General features: G+C 41.3%; 1 protein-coding gene across 6 annotated transcripts in view; it reads left to right on the forward strand.

The window, feature by feature from the left end:
* The window catches only part of jakmip2 (janus kinase and microtubule interacting protein 2), a 209158-nt gene extending 200027 nt beyond the window's left edge, over nucleotides 1-9131 (forward strand). For 5 of the 6 annotated variants that reach the window (XM_033029941.1, XM_033029937.1, XM_033029942.1 and 2 more), the window contains 2 exons: nucleotides 1555-1620; nucleotides 5487-9131. In XM_033029941.1, coding sequence (XP_032885832.1) covers nucleotides 1555-1620; nucleotides 5487-5870 — 450 coding nt within the window. In that variant the 3' untranslated portion in view covers nucleotides 5871-9131. Of the gene's footprint in view, nucleotides 1-1554; nucleotides 1621-2170; nucleotides 2246-5486 lie in introns of all 6 variants that reach the window. The other variant, XM_033029943.1, reaches the window with a different exon arrangement.
* Nucleotides 9132-18798: the final 9667 nt, after the last annotated feature.

The following is an 18798-nucleotide window of genomic DNA, read 5'->3' on the forward strand; positions in this document are numbered from 1 at the left end:
TTGGTATGTGTTTGGAAGTTAGGGATACATGGGTGGAGCAGAAAATTTAATTCTACTGCAGGTACACGCCGGTAAATGGTCAAAGCGAGGAAAAGTGATGCCTAGTTTTCTTAGGTTAACAGGAAAGAGGGTTTACTAGTCTTCATCCAATTTGTGCAGATCAAATGGCTCAACAGGACAAGGTTCTTTTGATCTGAGCCATCTAGTTTTGTATAGTTTAGTTTGGTTTAAAGATACAGCACGGAAACAGGCCCTTTGGCCCACCGAGTCCGCGCCGACCAACCAACTGCAGACTACACACTAACACTATCCTACACACACCAGGGACAATTTACAATTATACCAAGCCAATTGACCTTCTAACCTGTGCATTTTTGGGGTGTGGGAGGGAACCGAAGATCCAGGAGAAAATCCACGCAGATCACAGGGAGAACGTATAAATTCCGTACAGACATCACCCATAGTCAGGATCGAACCCCAGGCTCTGGCGCCGTAAGGCAGCAACTCTACCGATACGCCTCCATGCTGCCCTAGTGATGGGATGTTTGGGAATTTTGCCCTGCATTGGTTCATGGTGGAGTAACCTTCCCCCACTTACTTGACAAAACCCTTCTAACATCGATTGATGTATTTAGGGGGCTTAATTAATGCAGTGTACAGTGTAATTGATTTATTGTACAGACACGTTTGGGTCTACCAGGCTGGTTTAATCCGGGCTAGGCATCAGATGAATAGGAATAAAAGACATCTGCTCTTCACAGGGTGGATGAGAAGGTGCTCTTTAAGGGTCAGGCAGGGAAATTAATGGTTTCCCTAGGGACTGCTGAATTTAATAATTAGAATACCATCAGCATTATCGATATATTAACTTCTTAAAAGTGTGGAAATGGTGCAATTGCTCATAATTCTATCTACTTCAGTCACATCCTCTCTTAGGTTATTTTGCCTCAGGGAAAACAGATCTAATCTCTCTGGTATCTCCTCATACCTAACATACTCCATGCCAGGAAATATCCTGGGGAGTCTCCTCTGCATCCTCTCGAGTGCTATCATATAGTGTGGTGATCTGATCTGCCTCCTGCTGAGGACTGGCCTATGTTTTATAAAATTGGAGAGTAATCCCCGTAATATCCTGACTCAGGAAAGCTGCATCACATTTGCCACCTTAACTGCATTATCCATCCATACTACCACCTTCAAGATTCCTTGGACTTGTTCTCGGAGGTTCCCATCTTAATAATGTTGGAGGTGCTTTAATTATATATAGGGAATGCAGAACTTTTACTGCTAATTTTAAAATATATGGGTTAGAAATGCATCTTTGGTTTTGCAATACACAAATGCTTAAAAATTAACTGCCCATTGTGTTGCTTTTTGAAATGTGGTTGTGCTGAATAACGGTTGACAAATGGAGGTGACTGAAACCATGCTGAATGTCTACTCAGCATTGAAATCAAGGAAAGGGATATCGATGGGTTCATTTACGTGCGTGACTCAAAACCAGAGCTTGATGCATATGACAGCCAGCGATTTAATGCGTAACTTGTCTTTCAGAGAATACGAGACCTGGAAGACAAGACTGATGGTCAGAATCGGCAGATCAAAGATCTGGAAGAGAAGGTGAGTTTATCAGTCTCGCAGAAGCCCATGCTCTTACATCAGTGGGCTCACCATATATATGTGCTGCCTCATGTGGCATTTTGATTGTGCAGAGGAGAGAATGTTTCAGGAAGTACAGGTAGAAATCATATAAGTGAATATTTTAGCCACCATTAAGAGGAATGTTCCTGGGGCTTACCACAGAATGCACTTCCAATGCTTGATATTGTTTGTTCAAGAAGCTTAATATCTGGATCATCACTCTGTGTAATACAATGACAAGGAACACAGCTTCACTTGCAAGTTAAACTAAACCAAAAAGGAATGGCTTTGTACTAGTGTGGAAATAAGTGTTTAACTATAGTATTCTTAATTGGTTTGTTCTGATGTTCCTCAAACCCTTAACTAACCGTAAATAAGATACTATGTAGAGTTTGTCAGTGAGAATAACTCCATAATGTTGTAAGCTGTGTTTTTAACATGGTTCCATACATGCTGCTTATCACATAACTCTACTTGTTCTAAACATGTTGCTCTTCTTCTGTCTTTCCATTTTCTTTTCCATCTGCAGTTTTTGTTTTTATTTTTGTTTTTCTCCCTTGCCTTTATCCTTTGGCCTTGATGTCAATGGGACTTCCTAAAGAAGGTAAGTGAATCTATATAAAGTCTGCTTCTTGATATTGGACTGACAGATGATTGTAAAAATTAACTAGATCTTTCATTATGACATTTTTAATGCCATGATGATCATTCTTTCAAACCTTTCTATCTCCGTGTCGGAGGTCAAGAAGACAACGTTGCTTGACGTACTTTTAATCGTTAGAAAGGCATAGGGACCATTCTTTGTATGGCTAAGTTCTCAGAGGTAACACACCTCTGGAAATACAAAGAAAATGAGGAGCCACATCCCACTGGAACAATATAGCACCAACATATATTGTTACGGAGGACTGCCAGAAATTTAAAGTGTCATTAAAATGTTGATTGTGAACTTACAGGAAAACAAATCAACAAAATGGTAGCCCTGCATTAATTAACTCTTTTTTTAAAAAGTGCCTAAAAAGTGATTTGGAACAAAGTCAAGCTTTCACTTTGAGACACAAATTGGTCAGAAATAAAGGAATATTCCATGGAATATAAGAAGCCAGCAATTTATCAACTAAACAGATCTTATTTTCAGAAGAATCTGAGGTTTGATTGATATTTTTTAAACTTTGTTCATTTACCGAAGGTAGATCATAGATATTTTATAATACTTCCTTAGCAAAGGACTAAAGGAATGGAGTAGAATCTGTATTGAGTCTGTATTGGGGTTAATGAAATATAATTCGGATGTTGAGCTTATTTTAATAGTATAATATGAAAAATAAATCTGGAATCTAATTGATATTCTAAATGAATTATCTCAGAATTTTGTTTTCAGAAGATTGATAAACAGGTAGCATGTCTGTAAAGGAAAGCAATTTTCCAACAGACTGTGAAATATTTTGCTATTACTACATACGTGGGTAGTCCAACTAAAAGTAAATAATAATAATAATAATAATAATAATAATAATAATAATAATAATAATAATAATAATAATAATAATAATAATAATACTAATTCAAAACTTTTAAAAACATTTTTATACCAATTTCTCTAAAAATAATAAGGCCTAGCAAACCATAAGGCTCAGAATAGAATTGCTCTTTGTATTGTTTAATTGAACTCAGGAGGGGGAAAGGAAGGGTGCGGTAAGGGGAAAATGAGAAGATAAAAGTCTGGGGTGCAATGAATAAAGTAGCTATTATTAATGGTACCCGGACGTGGCGCCGATGGACGAAAAGCCGAAGCAAAGAAGTGGAAGCCAAATAACTGAATGGCGCCACATCCGCACATGATTATTAATCATGGCACAATTAACAGAAATGGTTGACCTTTTGGGAGAGAAGTGGCGGTCAAACCAAAGACAGCAGCAAGACTCAAGTTAACATTTTCAGTCTGGTACTCCTGATCTCCTTTGACTTACACTTGGTGATCACTGATCACTGAAAATCCTTCAAAGTCCCACTTGATTAGCAGAAATTCCTGTGGAAATGTTACCTTTGTTCATTTTTTTGGACGGGAAGATTCTGGTGGCTTTTACACCCGTTTTGTTTTCTCTGCAACTGTATTCATATCGATTGTCCAGAACATCACCGTGGTGATGGGATTGTTGCATGGGGACCCGGTGAATTCTATCACTCGTGTTCACCATAAGCAGTGTTAATTGAAGTGCAGTCTGTTTTTCTGCCAATTTGGAAAGGCACTATCTCCTAATATCCTCCACTCTCAATCATCCTTCCTTTGTTCATTAGTGTGAACAAAATATTGCAAATCTTCTTGGAAATCTGTGCCTTTATCTGTTTCTATTCCATTATGAAGAGCCTAGATGCATTTTTAAAGTATGTCCTAACCAAATCGTTTAGCTGTATAGACTGCACTGATAAATATTAGCTGCTTGCCATTTGTGTTCTGTCCTAAATGTTGAAACCAGCGTGTTAGTTTCAGGTTTGAAATCTCGACCACTCTCTGAAAATAACCAAACTCAAAGCAACTCCATTTGGTTAATATTCCAGAAACAATGGCCTGAATTCAGATTATTAGGATTCAGAGTAGCGTTGTCTATCAATAAATATTCTTCTTCTTATCGAGTCCACACACAAGATTAGTTGTTCACCCAGAGCCGAACACACTTCTTGGCATCTGCACAATGGTGTCTGTCACTTCTTGTGCTTCTTGTGCGCGGCGGTGGAAAGATTGGTGGAAACAGGGCCGCGACGTGAACGCTCTTTCCTTGACCCCATCCATAAATATCACCACTTATCTATTTCACTTTAAGTAGATGGCTATTACAGTTCACAACTAGTAAGCAGCTTACCTCTCCAGTAGAGTAGCAAGCTACCTGATCCACAAAACCACTTCCTGCTGGGAATTACTTTTGGCTCTATTCCTTTTATCTATTTATAAAATATTAATTCATATTTAGAGTGTTTTATATTTCTGCTGGTGGTTGATACATTTTGAAGCTCCTCAACACTGACTGATACTTTGCATTAGAGAGAGTCATAGAGTGATACAGTGTGGAAACAGGCCCGTCGGCCCAACCTGCCCACACTGGCCAACATGTCCCAGCTACACTAGTCCCACCTGCCTGCGTTTGGTCCATATCCCTCCAAACTTGTCCTATCCATGTACTGTACCTGTCTAACTGTTTCTTAAATGTTGGGATAGTCCCAGACTTAACTACCTCCTCTGGCAGCTTGTTCCATACACCAACTAATTGTTAGTAGCCTGGCGTGAAAAGGAGAAGGATTAGAACAATATTAAAACGTTAAATTAATGAATGAATGAAATCTTCAAATTGGCAAACATACAGTGCGCACTTTGTGTTAGAGAGACCCTGTGATTTATCATCAGACCCTCGACAGATCCCCATCTAATTTCATGATAATTTCAGGGGCGACATGCAGATAGGTAGTTATTCCCAATTTGACTTGTGGTAATGATCACTGAATCTTGCACGATGGTTTCTCTGACATTGCTGCTATGTTGACTAGTATATTCTACTTTTTCAATGTTGTGTAGTGTTGGGATTCAAGGTCTTTACCCGCTGTAAGCAAAATAGAATCTAAGATATAGATTAACGTACTGTAGATTTGACGCTTACTATTTCAGGCATTTTCCTGATCATAGTGAAATAGCAGACCCAGTGCCACATTAAAACACCTGATTCTGTCCCAACTTATAAGTGAAAGGTGCAATTAAAAATCTGCAGAGTAGGAATGTAGGGACAGAAGCATGTAGGGACAAGCATGTCGATGAGAGTTTAATGTTGACTTTCTGTCTAATGTGCATTTTGCAGGGTACTGGACGGTTAAAATGCTTCCAAGTCAGTAAAGAGTTCATGTTGAATTACCCTGTATCTGGGACGAATGGAAGTGAAGGAAAGCAGCAAAGATTATGCCTGAGGCTGTCTGCCGTTTATGCCAGCATCATTACCCGAGATTTATTTTGCTTGACTCTCCATGTTGAAGGAAATTGCAAGTTACAACGTCTGTTGCATTTAACAGCAACTGCATTGCAAATGAAGAGTATTTTGAAGCAAAATAAAACCACATTGATGGCAATGATACATAAAAAGAAGTGTCTTAGACATGGAACCAAAGTGAAGAAAATCAATTTATCTCTGCCGTGCAGGGTAGCATCAAAATATCAGAACACTACAGCATTCAGGACTGAAGGATGAAGACGTCACAAAGGGAAGGACTTACAATTACAAATTTGTAATTACATTTCTCAGAGAGGAATTGACTCGCGGTGTAGAGAGGAACTGAAACTACACAGGGTCAAAAGACATCACACAGATTTACAGGGATTTATTCATTTCTTCAGCAATGGTATCACTGATGAGGGCATTTCTTGACCAAGGAAGACAAGATGGGTTATTGGAAAGAAAGGAAGGAAGACTGGATGGCACTTGGGGACTAAAGATCTGATGAGACCTCCTCGGGGAGGTTAGTCGTTCGTCGAGAGAAGCATACCTGGACCCAGTTGAGCAGCTGAGGCAACGTTTATGTGAACTGTCGTGTGAGTTTACGAAGATTCAAGATCTGTCCATCTAGGTCCTGCCCTCACAGCTGCGAATATATTAACTCATTCCTAACTGCTTGCACCCAGGCTTTGAAAGAAGCTGCATCTTACAGCGAATCTGACCACTAGTGGTAAAATCAAGCAGGTGCCTTTCATTATCTCACTGTGGATTTAATGTGAAATTGACTTCCCTTTCCAAAAAATCTGGATTGTACATGATCCAATTAGCAGTATTATCAACTTTCTCTATTTTCATGGTGAATGGAAAGGTAAATTAAATTTAAAGTAAAGGTACAGTTGAATCTGGTTTCTGCCTGTCCCGCTGAGTTACTCCAGCATTTTCAGTCTATCTGCTGGTAACTAGTAAACAGATCACAATTGATGCACTGTAATTTGTTCTGCTTTGAGCTTCCAGGTCTCAATCCATTTAATTTATGTGGGTCTTGGTAATGCTTTTCCCATGGACCTATGATTTACCACAACTTTATTTAATATTTGTTTTAATATGGTTTGAATAAATTCAATTTCAGGAAGTGAAGTTTCTGTGTAGGCTCCACCCATTTATATCTTGTCATAAGGGACCAATTGAATAATTATTCAATTACTCACCAATTGAATAATTTGATGAGAAGATGTGAGGGAAACAAATAGCATGAAGATTAAGTGATGTGATCCAAATAACAGACAACTGAACAGAAAGAAGTGGAAACATGGTCAAAGTTAAACTTAAGAAACAATAAGAGTGAATCTTAAAATGAAATGATTTGATCACATAATGTAAAAGATAACTTTTACGAAAATGTGGAGGAGATGACCTGCAGGTAGATTTCATGCTTTATGGTGTCCTGGATCCTACTTAACAAATAGACCAAGAAATTTGCGTTGGTTACACGCACTAAAACATGACATCAACAGAACTGAATGTGGCAAAAGTGAGCCCAATCATCAGTTGCCACCTATCCATGTTCTCCAGACGAGGAAGGGGCCTGTTCATCTACTCATGTTCTCCAGAGATGCTACCTGAACCAATGAGTTACTCCAGCACCTTGTGTTGTTTTTGTAATTGATTTTCCTTGTTTACACATCACCAATCACTGTTGTATTGGTTTAGTGTTGGCAACCACGAGTGCTCTCCTCTCCCTTTTCTAGATGCACTATTTTGTTGCATTGTACAATCTGGGATAGGTTCCTTTCTCTATTCTGATTTTCTTGCTTTTTTAAAATATTTTAATCTCTTTCCAGCTTTCCTCCACATGAATCAGTAATTTTTTTTAATCATTCCAAGCGCTGATAATTATTTTAGTTAATGGTGGTATTTAAAAGTATTGTATGGACATTAGGGAGAATAACATGGATTTAGGGTTGATATAGACTGGCTGTACCTGTTGACATGGTCAGACCCACACTGAAACTGGGCAGGAAACAGCTAATCGCAATGTTGTGGAGATCTATCCTTTGTTCTTATTACCCTATGTAAGTCATTTGTGCTTGTAGAGGATTCCACTTGAGACTGGGAGTGCTAATGAAGAGAACAGCCATGTCAAATGTACATGGACAGAGCTGAGGATCTTCTTTTGAAAGATTTTCCACTTCAGTCCAAAAACAGCCTGAATAACTCAATGTAATTCCATGATTGCCCAATTTACTGGCTGAAGAATCCTCTTTGCAGCAATACTAGGCATTGCAACACTACAACAAAAATAACACAAGGTGCTGGAGTAACTCAACGGGTCAGGTAGCATCTGTTGCAGTGTGAATGGCCTAGTATTAGAGAGTGAGGTGTGACTCTTAGGGTGCACTCAAAGGCCACCACAACTTTGTCTCAGTTAGCTATCTCGATATAGAATCATAGATAGCTGCAATGCAGACTAGGCCATTCAGTCCAATGTGTCTATGCTAGTTGATAAACAGCTAACTAGCTCAAGCCCACCTTCCAGCAGCTTGATCCATAGCCCTGCAGGTGGAGTGCACATCCAGGCACACTTTAAATGTGCTTGCCTCTCCCCCTTTCAATCATTGTTCCAATTCCCTACATACCAGATTAAAAAAATGTATTTCAGGGGGCAGAGATAGTGCAATTGCTACCAAGCATTCAAAAGAATTATCACATTGACATGTGCAACAGCCAAATAGTTTGATCCTTGGTGCCTCCATATACCTTGCTCCTTTGTTTTCAGACATGCTCTGCTCCTCCTCTCCCTACATCAGGTAACTCAACTGCCACATCTGGAGTATGTTTTGTCACACTAACCCATATTTCTTACGTTGGTGTTCAACTGGCACTGAAGATTACCATCTGTCCAGCACTGCTCCAGAGTCTTCTGGACTTATCATTTTGTCTTCCGTGTGATGCAAGCATTCGTGGAAGCATAAAAAAAAGCTGTGTATTTTTAATTTTCTTTAAAATTGTTATTTATTAGGTATACAAATATTGAAAATGCAAATAAAAATCTGTTTGACTACAGAGCCAGGAGATGAAATCTCCAAGAACAATGAGTTACCTGCATACTACTGACTTTGGTGGAAAGGAGAAAAACAAAACAAGGAAGGTTTTTTATCCTTCTACTTTCTTAATGAACCATTAAATCTCTGGCTCAGAATCTTATCAGGTGAGTCTAGTCTTTGAATCTGTGGTTCACCTTCCCCCACACTGACAGGCACTTCCAGTTACGAATGAGTTGATATATCCAGCAGGACCCAGGCAAATGATGAAAATATTATTTTGCAAAACTTAATTAAGCAATTAAAATGATGGTTTGCAGAAACTCTGCCACAGATCCTATGTACAATATCTGAGGGGGTCTATGAGCAGCTGTAATAAAATGTATTAATGTGTAGATGAATATTAATACCATGTTATGTTTATGAACGGTTATTTTTTTAATTTATTATTGACACTATTTAAACAAGTATTTAGTTGGAGTTTGTATAAAGAAATAAAAAAACATGTTTTTTCCTATAATTTTGTATTAATTTGCCTCCTCTCTTCGCTCTCTGAGTATCCTTCATGATTACAACAGTCCTTTCTAAATCTTCCTGGTACTTTAGAAACCAGGGTGTGACTACTTAATACAGACACTTTTGAATTCAGATTGATTAATAAAGTCACTCAGTAAGCTGATTGCTGAGGGAAGATACAAAGGAGAGATGGGCCTGGAGCTGAGATAAGCAATTCGATTTGGAGACAGACATGGGGAACTACAAACAGCTTCTGTAACTGTGGAAGGAGACCTATGCATCCGAAGCAGTAGCCTTGCAAACCTTGACTGCTCCATAATTCTCTCAGACAATAGGTAATCTGATTATACCCTCCACTCAGCATTATCACCCACCCTGAGAAATATAACAGCTCTCTCTCCTATAGCTTTTAAGGAAGAGAGTTCCAAAGAAGAATATTCCAGGAATTCCAGAACATCCATCATGCCCTTCACAGCCGACTATCCTTATTTAATGTGGAGGTTCACCAATGTATGCGTGTCAGAGGTTATGGGGAGAAGGCAGGAGAATGGGGTTAGGAGGTAGAGATAGATCGGTACCCGGACGTGGCGCCGACAGACAAGAAACCAAAGCAAAGAAGTCGAAGCCAAAGAACCGAATGGAAATGAGGCTGAAACGCCAATAAACCGAAAGAGTCCGAGGACGAAACGCCTACTAACCGAAGGGATGGGACGCCTAAATGCAAACCGAAAGGGCGGGATGCCTAAAAGCCAATGAACCGAAAAGCAAACTTACCGAATGGCAGCTCTGTCGAAACGCCACCTACCCGAAAGGCGGCGCGCCTACAGGCCAAAGGACTGACTGCCGCTCAACAGAAACGTCCAATAACGGACATGACGTTGCCGAGGGGCGGGACTTGTCAGCGATTGGTCTAGACCCCCGCGTCCATCACATCACTGTGAAGGCATGAACATTGTCCCACCGGCTGGGTCACTGTGTGACAGCGGTCTCACCGGCTGGGTCACTATGTGACAGCAGCCTCACCGGCTGGGTCATTGTGTGACAGCAGTCTCACCGGCTGGGTCACTGTGTAACAGCAGCCTCACCGGCTGGGTCACTGTGTAACAGCAGCCTCACCGGGCAGCATCTCTGGAGAGAAGGAATGGGTGGCGTTTCGGGTCGAGACCTTTCAGACGCACTCTGAAGAATGGTCTAGGCACGAAACGTCACCCATTCTTTCTCTCCAGAGATGCTGCCTGTTTTGAGCGTGGGAGCTTGGGTGCATTCCGCAAACACCGAGACGGTAATAAATAAAACGTCAGTCCCCGCGGCCGGGGTGAATCACCCCGGTGTGAGTGTCGAGGTCCGGGGGTCGGAGAGGGCAAAATCACCCTGATGTGGAGGTTGGGGTCCGATGGCGGTGCATTGCGGTCAGTGACTGAGGGACGCAGGTGGGTGGAGACGGAGGAGAGAGAGAAGGGGAGAGAGAGAGAAGGGAGAGGGGGGGGAGAGAGAGAGTAGGGCGGGAGAGAGAGATGGGAGGGAGAGAGAAGGGAGGGAGAGAGGGAAGAGGGGAGAGAGAAGGGGGAGACGGGGGCATGAGGTTCATTGTCCCACACAAGCCATAGGTGACTGGGCAATCTTAACCCAAGCACCAAGTTGAAAGCGGCCGAAGGTGCGCTGCCCCCACTCTCCCACGGCCACCATCCGCGGGCTGCGGGTCGGGTGGAGCGGAGGTTTGGGACAATGTTCATGCCTTCACGGTGATATGATGGACGCAGGAGTCTGGACAAATCGATGACAAGTCCCGGCAACGTCATGTCCGTTATTGGACTTTTCTGTTGAGCGGCAGTCGGTTTGTTGGCCTGTAGGCGACGCCGCCTTTCGGGTAGGTGGGTTTCGACAGAGCGGCCCTTCGGTAAGTTTGCTTTTAGATGACGCAGCTTTTCGGTTCGTTGGCTTTTAGGCGTCCCGTCCTTTCAGTTAGTTTGCATTTAGGCGTCCCGTCCTTTCGGTTAGTGGGCGTTTCGTCTTCGTAATCTTTCAGTTTATTGGCGTTTCGGCCTCGTTTCCATTCGGTTCTTTGGCTTTGGCTTCTTTGCTTCGGCTTCTTGTCTGTCGGCGCCACGTCCGCACACGGATAGATCAGCCATGACAGAATGACGAAGTAGACTTGATGGGCCAAATGAGTTAATTCTGCTCTTATCACATGAAGTTCAGTCGCTGAGTAGGTTCAAGAGAGGAATGGGTAGGTTTGTTGATATTAAGGCAATTGAGGGATGTGTGTTGATGAAAGAAAGTGAGGCTGAATAAAGGACCATCCCTGATCTTAATGAATAGACACGAGGGGCTTGAAAGGCCTGTGCAGGCTCTACTTCTGTTATTCATACCAGCACTAATGCTTCATTGTACCATATGAATCAAATGAGAAGAGTAGAAAACAAATCCCTCCCCCCCCCCCCCCCCAAATCATCCAAATGAAAGTGAGTTATTCAACTGCTCACAAGAGACAAGTTGAAAATGATAAAATAAGAGGTTATTAGTGGAATTTATTTAGTAATATTAAATTATGAATCAGGAATGAATATCCTAAAGTGGTTCTAGGGAATACAAACATATGTCTCCAAAGCATTAATTGAATGAAAAATAGATACATTCAGTCCCTTGATTGTTTGTGACACACACAGTATAGAAGTGTGCAAGTGATTGTACCATGATTTATGAAAGGAAACAGAATTTGTTTTGGGTACTGTGTCTTGTGTTTGGCATGTGTGACAGAGGATTAATTTTTACCCCAAAGTGTTCCACCATTATCAATGAAGAGATGAGTAGCATAACACACCACATTGCTCATGATCCGTTCATCATCTATAGCAGGAGAGTATTTGCAGTATTGTTCAGGATTTAACTCTGAGTCAATTAAAACGGTTGCATAGTCTATCAATTCATAAAATTCATTGAAAAGCAAAAGAAAAGTAGCAGATGTTGAGAATATTCATCTGCCAAGCAGCGTATGGGGAGAGAAAAACTGAGTCCATGTTTCAGGTCAATGACCCTTCATCAGAACTGAAATGAAAGTATCCATTTCATTGTTACATTAAGTTTTTGCAGTTTGAGAACTTTATAGAAATATTGTCACCGAGAATGCAATATAGCCAATTTGTATCCTTACTTATTAATGGTTTAATCTGAAATTGATGGTGTTTAAAGTTGGAAATTGGATGACAACAAGGGTTAGACGAACATTTAACCGCTGTATCTCTCAATCATGGCAGCATGGCTAAGCTGATTTTAACTCCAAGACCTTGTCTACTCAATCAATTGCTTATCAAAAATGGACATGGATAGACAACTGGCCAGCGTCCCAAGAACTGGAAGTCTTTGGCCAGTGTGTGAAAGATGATCATTAACAAGATGGAGGTGTTCTTAGGAAAGTCACACACGAGGGAAGGAAGGCAAACCTTGCATGGAAAGTTGAAATCTTCTTAAATGCTCAGAAACAGTGAGCCTGCCAGGAAATTGGATTACAAACAGTCCAGTTTGTGGATTTTGAGCCGGAGATAGAAGCAGGTTGTGTGGTGCTGTGGCACTGTAAGGTTGGAAACACTTACACACTATATTCATTGAAATCTCCTTTGTTCCTCATGCATCCCGAGGAATCTCAAGTTTAGAGATTTTAATTTGGAGATATTGCAAGAAAGCTGGCCCTTCAGCCTACCATCCATGCCGACCACCAATCAACCATACATATTATTTCTATGATATACCACTTTCTCATCCCCTCCCGCATGTCTTTAGGATGCGAGAGAAAACTGGAGCACCCAGAGGAAACTGACATGGTCACAGGAAGAACCTGCAAATTCCACACAGACAGCACCCGAGGTCAGATTTGAACTCTGATCTCTGGCTCTATGCGGCAGCAGCTCTACAGGTTGTGTATGTTAATTATTCATCAATTATTTCTTCAATAGAAAACACCATGATATCACTACTGCTCAAAGAGTGTGGGTCTAGGTTACATCCTCCAGTCTCCAGAAATGTACCAAATGAGCCATTATGCTGCAGCAACAACCTTTCGCATCATGCTCCATTTACTCTTGTGTGAGACTAGAGCTTCAGGCCTAGATGCCACCTGCAACTCGAGCGCAGATTTCATTGAAGCTGTAATAGTTTTCAGAATTTTTAAAATTTAACTTCCTGCTTAAAATTCCTTTGCAACGGCAGTATCCCCCATGCAAAGCATAAACTAGCAACAACAGACATGATGTCCGATGAAGAGAATAAATGGTGGATAAAACACTGAACAAAGATGTCATAAGGCCATGTGATAGGAATAGAATTAGGTCATTCGGCCCATCAAGTCTGCCATTCAATCTCTTCCTCCCAACTCCATTCTCCTGCCTTCTCCTCATAACCTATGACACCTATACTAATCTAGAATCTATCTATCTGTGCCTTAAAAATATCCACTAAAGGATATTTTTCCACCATGTGTTGGAAGGAACTGCAGATGCTGGTTTACACCGAAGATAGACACAAAATGCTGGAGTAACTCAATGGGAGAGGTAGCATCTCTGAAGAGAAAGAAATGGGTGATGTTTCAAGTTGAGACCCTTCTTCAGACTGAGCGTCGGGGGAGAGGGAGTCTAATGGTATGGAGGGTAAAAACGATAGATCGACGCAGGCGAAGATAAGGGAATGTAGAATGGTTCAATGTTAGCTGAGGGGAGGGTGACAAGGAGGCATACAATCAGTAAATTGAAACAGGACAGTGAAATTAGTTGAAGAACTAGGGTGGAGCACTCCAACTGAAAGAAGTTGTTCTGTTGGCTCATCACTTGAGTGTCAGGTAAATCCAAGGCTCGCTTTCTCCCAAATGTGCATAGTGTTCACTCCAGATTCTGCATTCAAAAGGACATACGTTTTTGATGTTACCTTTATTTATATATATTTTTGCATTAAATAATGTTCCTTGATATATTTGTAGGAAAGGAAGTTTGGTGAGAGGTTATAAATGAATGGTAAAATTAGCTTGCCATAAAAATGCAGCACAGTAGCGCAGCTGGTAAAACTACTGCCACACAGCGTCAGAGACTTGGGTTTGACCCTAAATTCAAGTGCTATCTGTAAGGAGTCTGCATGTTCTCCATGAGACTGCGTAGATGTCCTCCAGGTGCTCTGATTTCCTCCCGCATTCCAGAGGTGAGGGGGTTATATAGGTTAATCAGCCTCTGTAAATTGCTTCTGGTGTGCAGGGAGTGGATTGCAAAGTGGAATAGCAGCAAATGTGAACAGGTGATCAATGATTTGCGTAGACTCGATGGGCCGAAGGGCTGGTTCTATGCCGTATCGTCAGTCAATTCAATTTTAATTACAGCTTCTAACCCACTGAGTACAGATCCAGATTTTAATTGACTCTCTCTTTAAATGCAGAATCCTTGTTTAGTTTTATTATTGTGAATTCTTTATCACGTTCCATGCTTTTTAAATTTTGATAAAGTGCTTATTGATGTACTTGTGCCTGCAAAAGAAAGATTAGTCTCGGGTCAGAGGACTTCATTTAGCACAAACTTGTCATGGTTATTAACTCAGTGCACAAGAATGGTCAGTTGGGCTGGCTTCAAGAACAATATATTTCTTTCAGATATCTAGTGGGAACTCTCCAACCAGTATCAGAACAACCTTAAAATAAATTCACTGCCTCAATGAACTGGAGCATCTGACTAAAACAGGGCCAGATGTGGCCTTGCTCCTTTAACTCTGCAATCACTGGTTTGCCTTGTGACAGTCAAAGGATGTCAGAGAAACAACCTCTGTAGTTAAACACAAAAAGCTGGAGTGGCTCAGCGGGTCAGACAGCATCTCCGGAGAAAAGGAATAGGTGACGTTTTTTGGTCGAGACCCTTCTTCAGGCCCAAAACGTCACCTATTCCTTTTCCCCAGAGATACTCTCTGACCCGCTGAGTTACTCCAGCTTTTTGTGTCTATCTTTGATTTAAACCAGCATCTGCAATTCCTTCAGTGTCGTTTTTCTTTGCATCAGTGAGAGTTTCAGCTGGACCTATAACAAAGGTAGGATCCTTCATAAACTCCCTACTAAGTCTTTCTGATGTGCAATTATTGAAGTGTCACTCTCTCCGGGTTACAGTTAGAGAGAGCAACAAAGTTAATATTTTTATTGTCATATACCCATTTAACTCATGTACAGCTCTGGAAAAGGTTGTTAATTATTCTTATTCTCCTTCCCTTAACCTGTAAATGTGAAATTTTATTTTTAATTCTGTAGACTTTAGAGAAACAGGCCCTTCAGCCCACCAAGACCTTGCCGGCCAGCGATCACCCTGTGCGCTACCACAACCCTACACACGAGGGACAATTTACAATTTTCCCTAAACCAATTAACCTACAAACCTGTACGTCTTTGAAGTGTGGGAGGAAACCAGAGCACCCGGAGAAAAACCACACAATCACAGAGAGAACGTACAAACTCTGTACAGACAGCATCCGTAGTCAGGATTGAACCTGGGTCTCTGGCGCTGTAAAACAGCAACTCTACCTCTGCGCCACTGTGCCACCCTGCGCCATTGTGCAGCCCTTTCAATAATATGAGCAATCACCTTTTCAAAGCTGCTTCCAACATCCTGTTAAGAACAGTAAATGTGTTCCAAATCACAATAATCTGCCACATTAAAAAAACAAAATATTCTGTCTCTCCTTTGTTTTCTTATCTGTTATCATAAAAATGTAGGCTCCAATTAATAACTTCTTAACAGCTAATATAGTGTTATAGTGTCTCCTTAATTATCCCATCAATTTTGAACAGTTCAATTAAGTAGCGCAACAGTAGAGTTGCTACTTTACCCCGTCAGAAACCCGAGTTCAATCCTGACTACGGGTGCTGTATGTACGGAGTTTATACATCCATTCTGTGACCACTTGGGTTTTTTCCAGCTGCTCCAGTTTCCTCCCACATTCCAAAAACCTGAAGGTTTGTAGCTTAATTGGTTTCTGTAGATTGTCCCTAGGGTGTAGGATAGAAACTGTGTATGGGTGATCACTGGTCAGCGTGGACTCGGTCGGCTGAAGGGCCTGTTTGAATGCCACATCTCTAAACTAAACTAAACCAAGGATAGATATGTAGACCTCGAGTTCATTACAGTTTCCACATAATGTTATTCATTTTAATGTCTATCTCTGTATGCTCTTGATAATGAAATGGTGAGTCACCTTGAACCACTGTGGTCCTTCTGGTGAAGGTAGTGCTGTTGAGTGGGAACATTGAGGGATCAGTGACATATTCCCAGGGAAGAATTACATGCAATTTCAATGGGAACCTGCCAGTGAGCTATTCCTATGCACCAATTGCCCACATCATCCTTGGTTGTAGAGGTCATGAATTTGCGAGATGCTAGCTATTGGTCCAAGAAGGTGAAATTGTAAGGAAGATTATACAGACTGCATGAGTCCAGAAGATTAAAGTCTGATCTAAGTGGGATTTTTTAAGAAGATTAAAGGCTAGAATGGAGATATTATTTCAAATGGTAGAGGAGACAAGAAAATGCAACCTATTCTTGAGAAGGGCAGCACATGGCACAGCTGGTAAAGCTGCTGCATCACAGCACCAAAGACTCGGGTTTGATCCTGACGATGGATGCTGTCTAAGTGGAGTTTGCAGTTCCTTCCTGTGACCAATCATGTGGATTTCCTCTGAGTGCTCTAATTTCCTCCTACAACCTAAAGACATATGGGTTTGTAGGTTAATTGGCCTCTGTAAATTGCCCTTAGCAGGTCAGGAATGTAAGTGAATGTGGAATAACATAGAACTAGCGTGAACGGGTGACGGATGGTTAGCGTGGGCTCGACGGGCCGAAGGACCTGTTGGCATGCTGTATTTTTCAACCTTTCAACTTAATCTTAAAACTAATGGCAGATCTTTGAGGACTGGTGTCATTCAGAAAAATCGGGCCACTCTCCTCTAAAGAAAAGTTGAGGCTTGGGATCAGTTGTTCATGACATAACTGAGTTTTTAGCTTTTTGTTAGGTGGTGGTACTAAGTTTGTCAGACCCAAGGTAGGCAGATAGAATTAAGGTGAAGATTGGCCAAGATCTATCTGCCTCTCATAGCAAAGGCTACGAGTCTAAATGACCTCCTCCTGGTTCTTGACTTCCAATGGATGAAGCTGGGACAAAATGAGTGAAGATTAGCCTGTGGCTCAAATATTGGCAAATGGTTTGTTGAAACAAAACCTGGTGCAATAGGAAAATAAAAGGAGCTGGAGATCATTGATGTTTGAGGAGTATGACTAGTGTTGGAGAGCTAAAACAACACTTGTGTAGTGTTGGTGAACCATTACTTTAACACATCCAAAGGATGAAATAGTAATTGGGCCCACAATGGTTATATTTGCTGTTGCACCATCAACCATCCCATTGCATTTGACATTGACTTAATCCAAGCATAACATTTTATTTTGAGGCACTTACGTAAATTAAACTTTAGACATTAGACTTAGATACAAGACAGAATCAGGCCCTTCGACCCACCGAGCCTGAGCTGACCTACGATCACTCTATACATCAACACTATCCTACACACTAGGGACAATTTGCAATTTTTACCAAAGCCAATCAACCTACAAACCTGCACATCTTTGGAATGTGGGAGGGAACAGGAGGAAAACCACGCGGTCACGGGGAGAACATACAAACTCCATACAGACAGCACCCCTAGTCAGGATCGAACCCGCGTCTCAGGCACTGTAAAGCAACAAGTTTACTGCTGCACTACTGTGCCGCCCCAAAGGTTTCACCTTGAAATTTGTTAGATTAGATTAGATTAGATTAGATTCCTTTATTGTCATTCAGGCCTTTCGGTCTGAACGAAATTTCGTTGCCTGCAGTCATACATATAATAATAAATAACAAAACACACAATAAACACAAATTAACATCCACCACAGTGAGTTCACCAGGCACCACCTCACTGTGATGGAGGCAAAAGTCTTAAAGTCTCTGTCTCTTCCCTCCGTGTTCTCCCTCTGCGCTGAAATTAGTTAAAACTGAAGATAAGTGCATTAAATTGAACCAGTGTTTATTAAAGTGACATAATTTTGAATTTAATTTGGTAAAAGATAAGTTTCTATAAGTGATGATTAGAACACTGTACAGACAAATACAAAGGGGCATTGCATTATCTCTCTTTAACCAGTAACATTGTTTAATCTGTTTCCTGCAATGTGCCATTCAGTCTTAGCTCTATGTGGAATCACGATGCATGGCTTTGATCTCTAGGCTGATGTTTACTGCAGAGTGTTGGGGGTACGATATTGGAGCAAAAGCAACAACTTGAAATGCGATGTCAAACTGTCCTTTGTGCAGGAAGAAACTGCAGATGCTGGTTTACACCGAAGATAGACACAAAATGCTGGAGTAACGCAGCGCGACAGGCAGCATCACGGGATAGAAGGAATGGGTGAGGTTTCGGTTCAAAACCCTTCTTCAGACTGAAGAAGGGTCTCGACCCAAAAGGTCACCCATTCCTTCTATCCAGAGATGCTGCCTGTCAAACTGTATTTTGCTTGCACATCAAAAGCTCGGTGTGATTCCTGGGATCAATCTGTCATCGCTCGCTATCTGGGTGACGTACT

This window comes from Amblyraja radiata, chromosome 11 (assembly GCF_010909765.2).
Source record: "Amblyraja radiata isolate CabotCenter1 chromosome 11, sAmbRad1.1.pri, whole genome shotgun sequence".
Lineage (NCBI taxonomy): Eukaryota > Metazoa > Chordata > Chondrichthyes > Rajiformes > Rajidae > Amblyraja > Amblyraja radiata.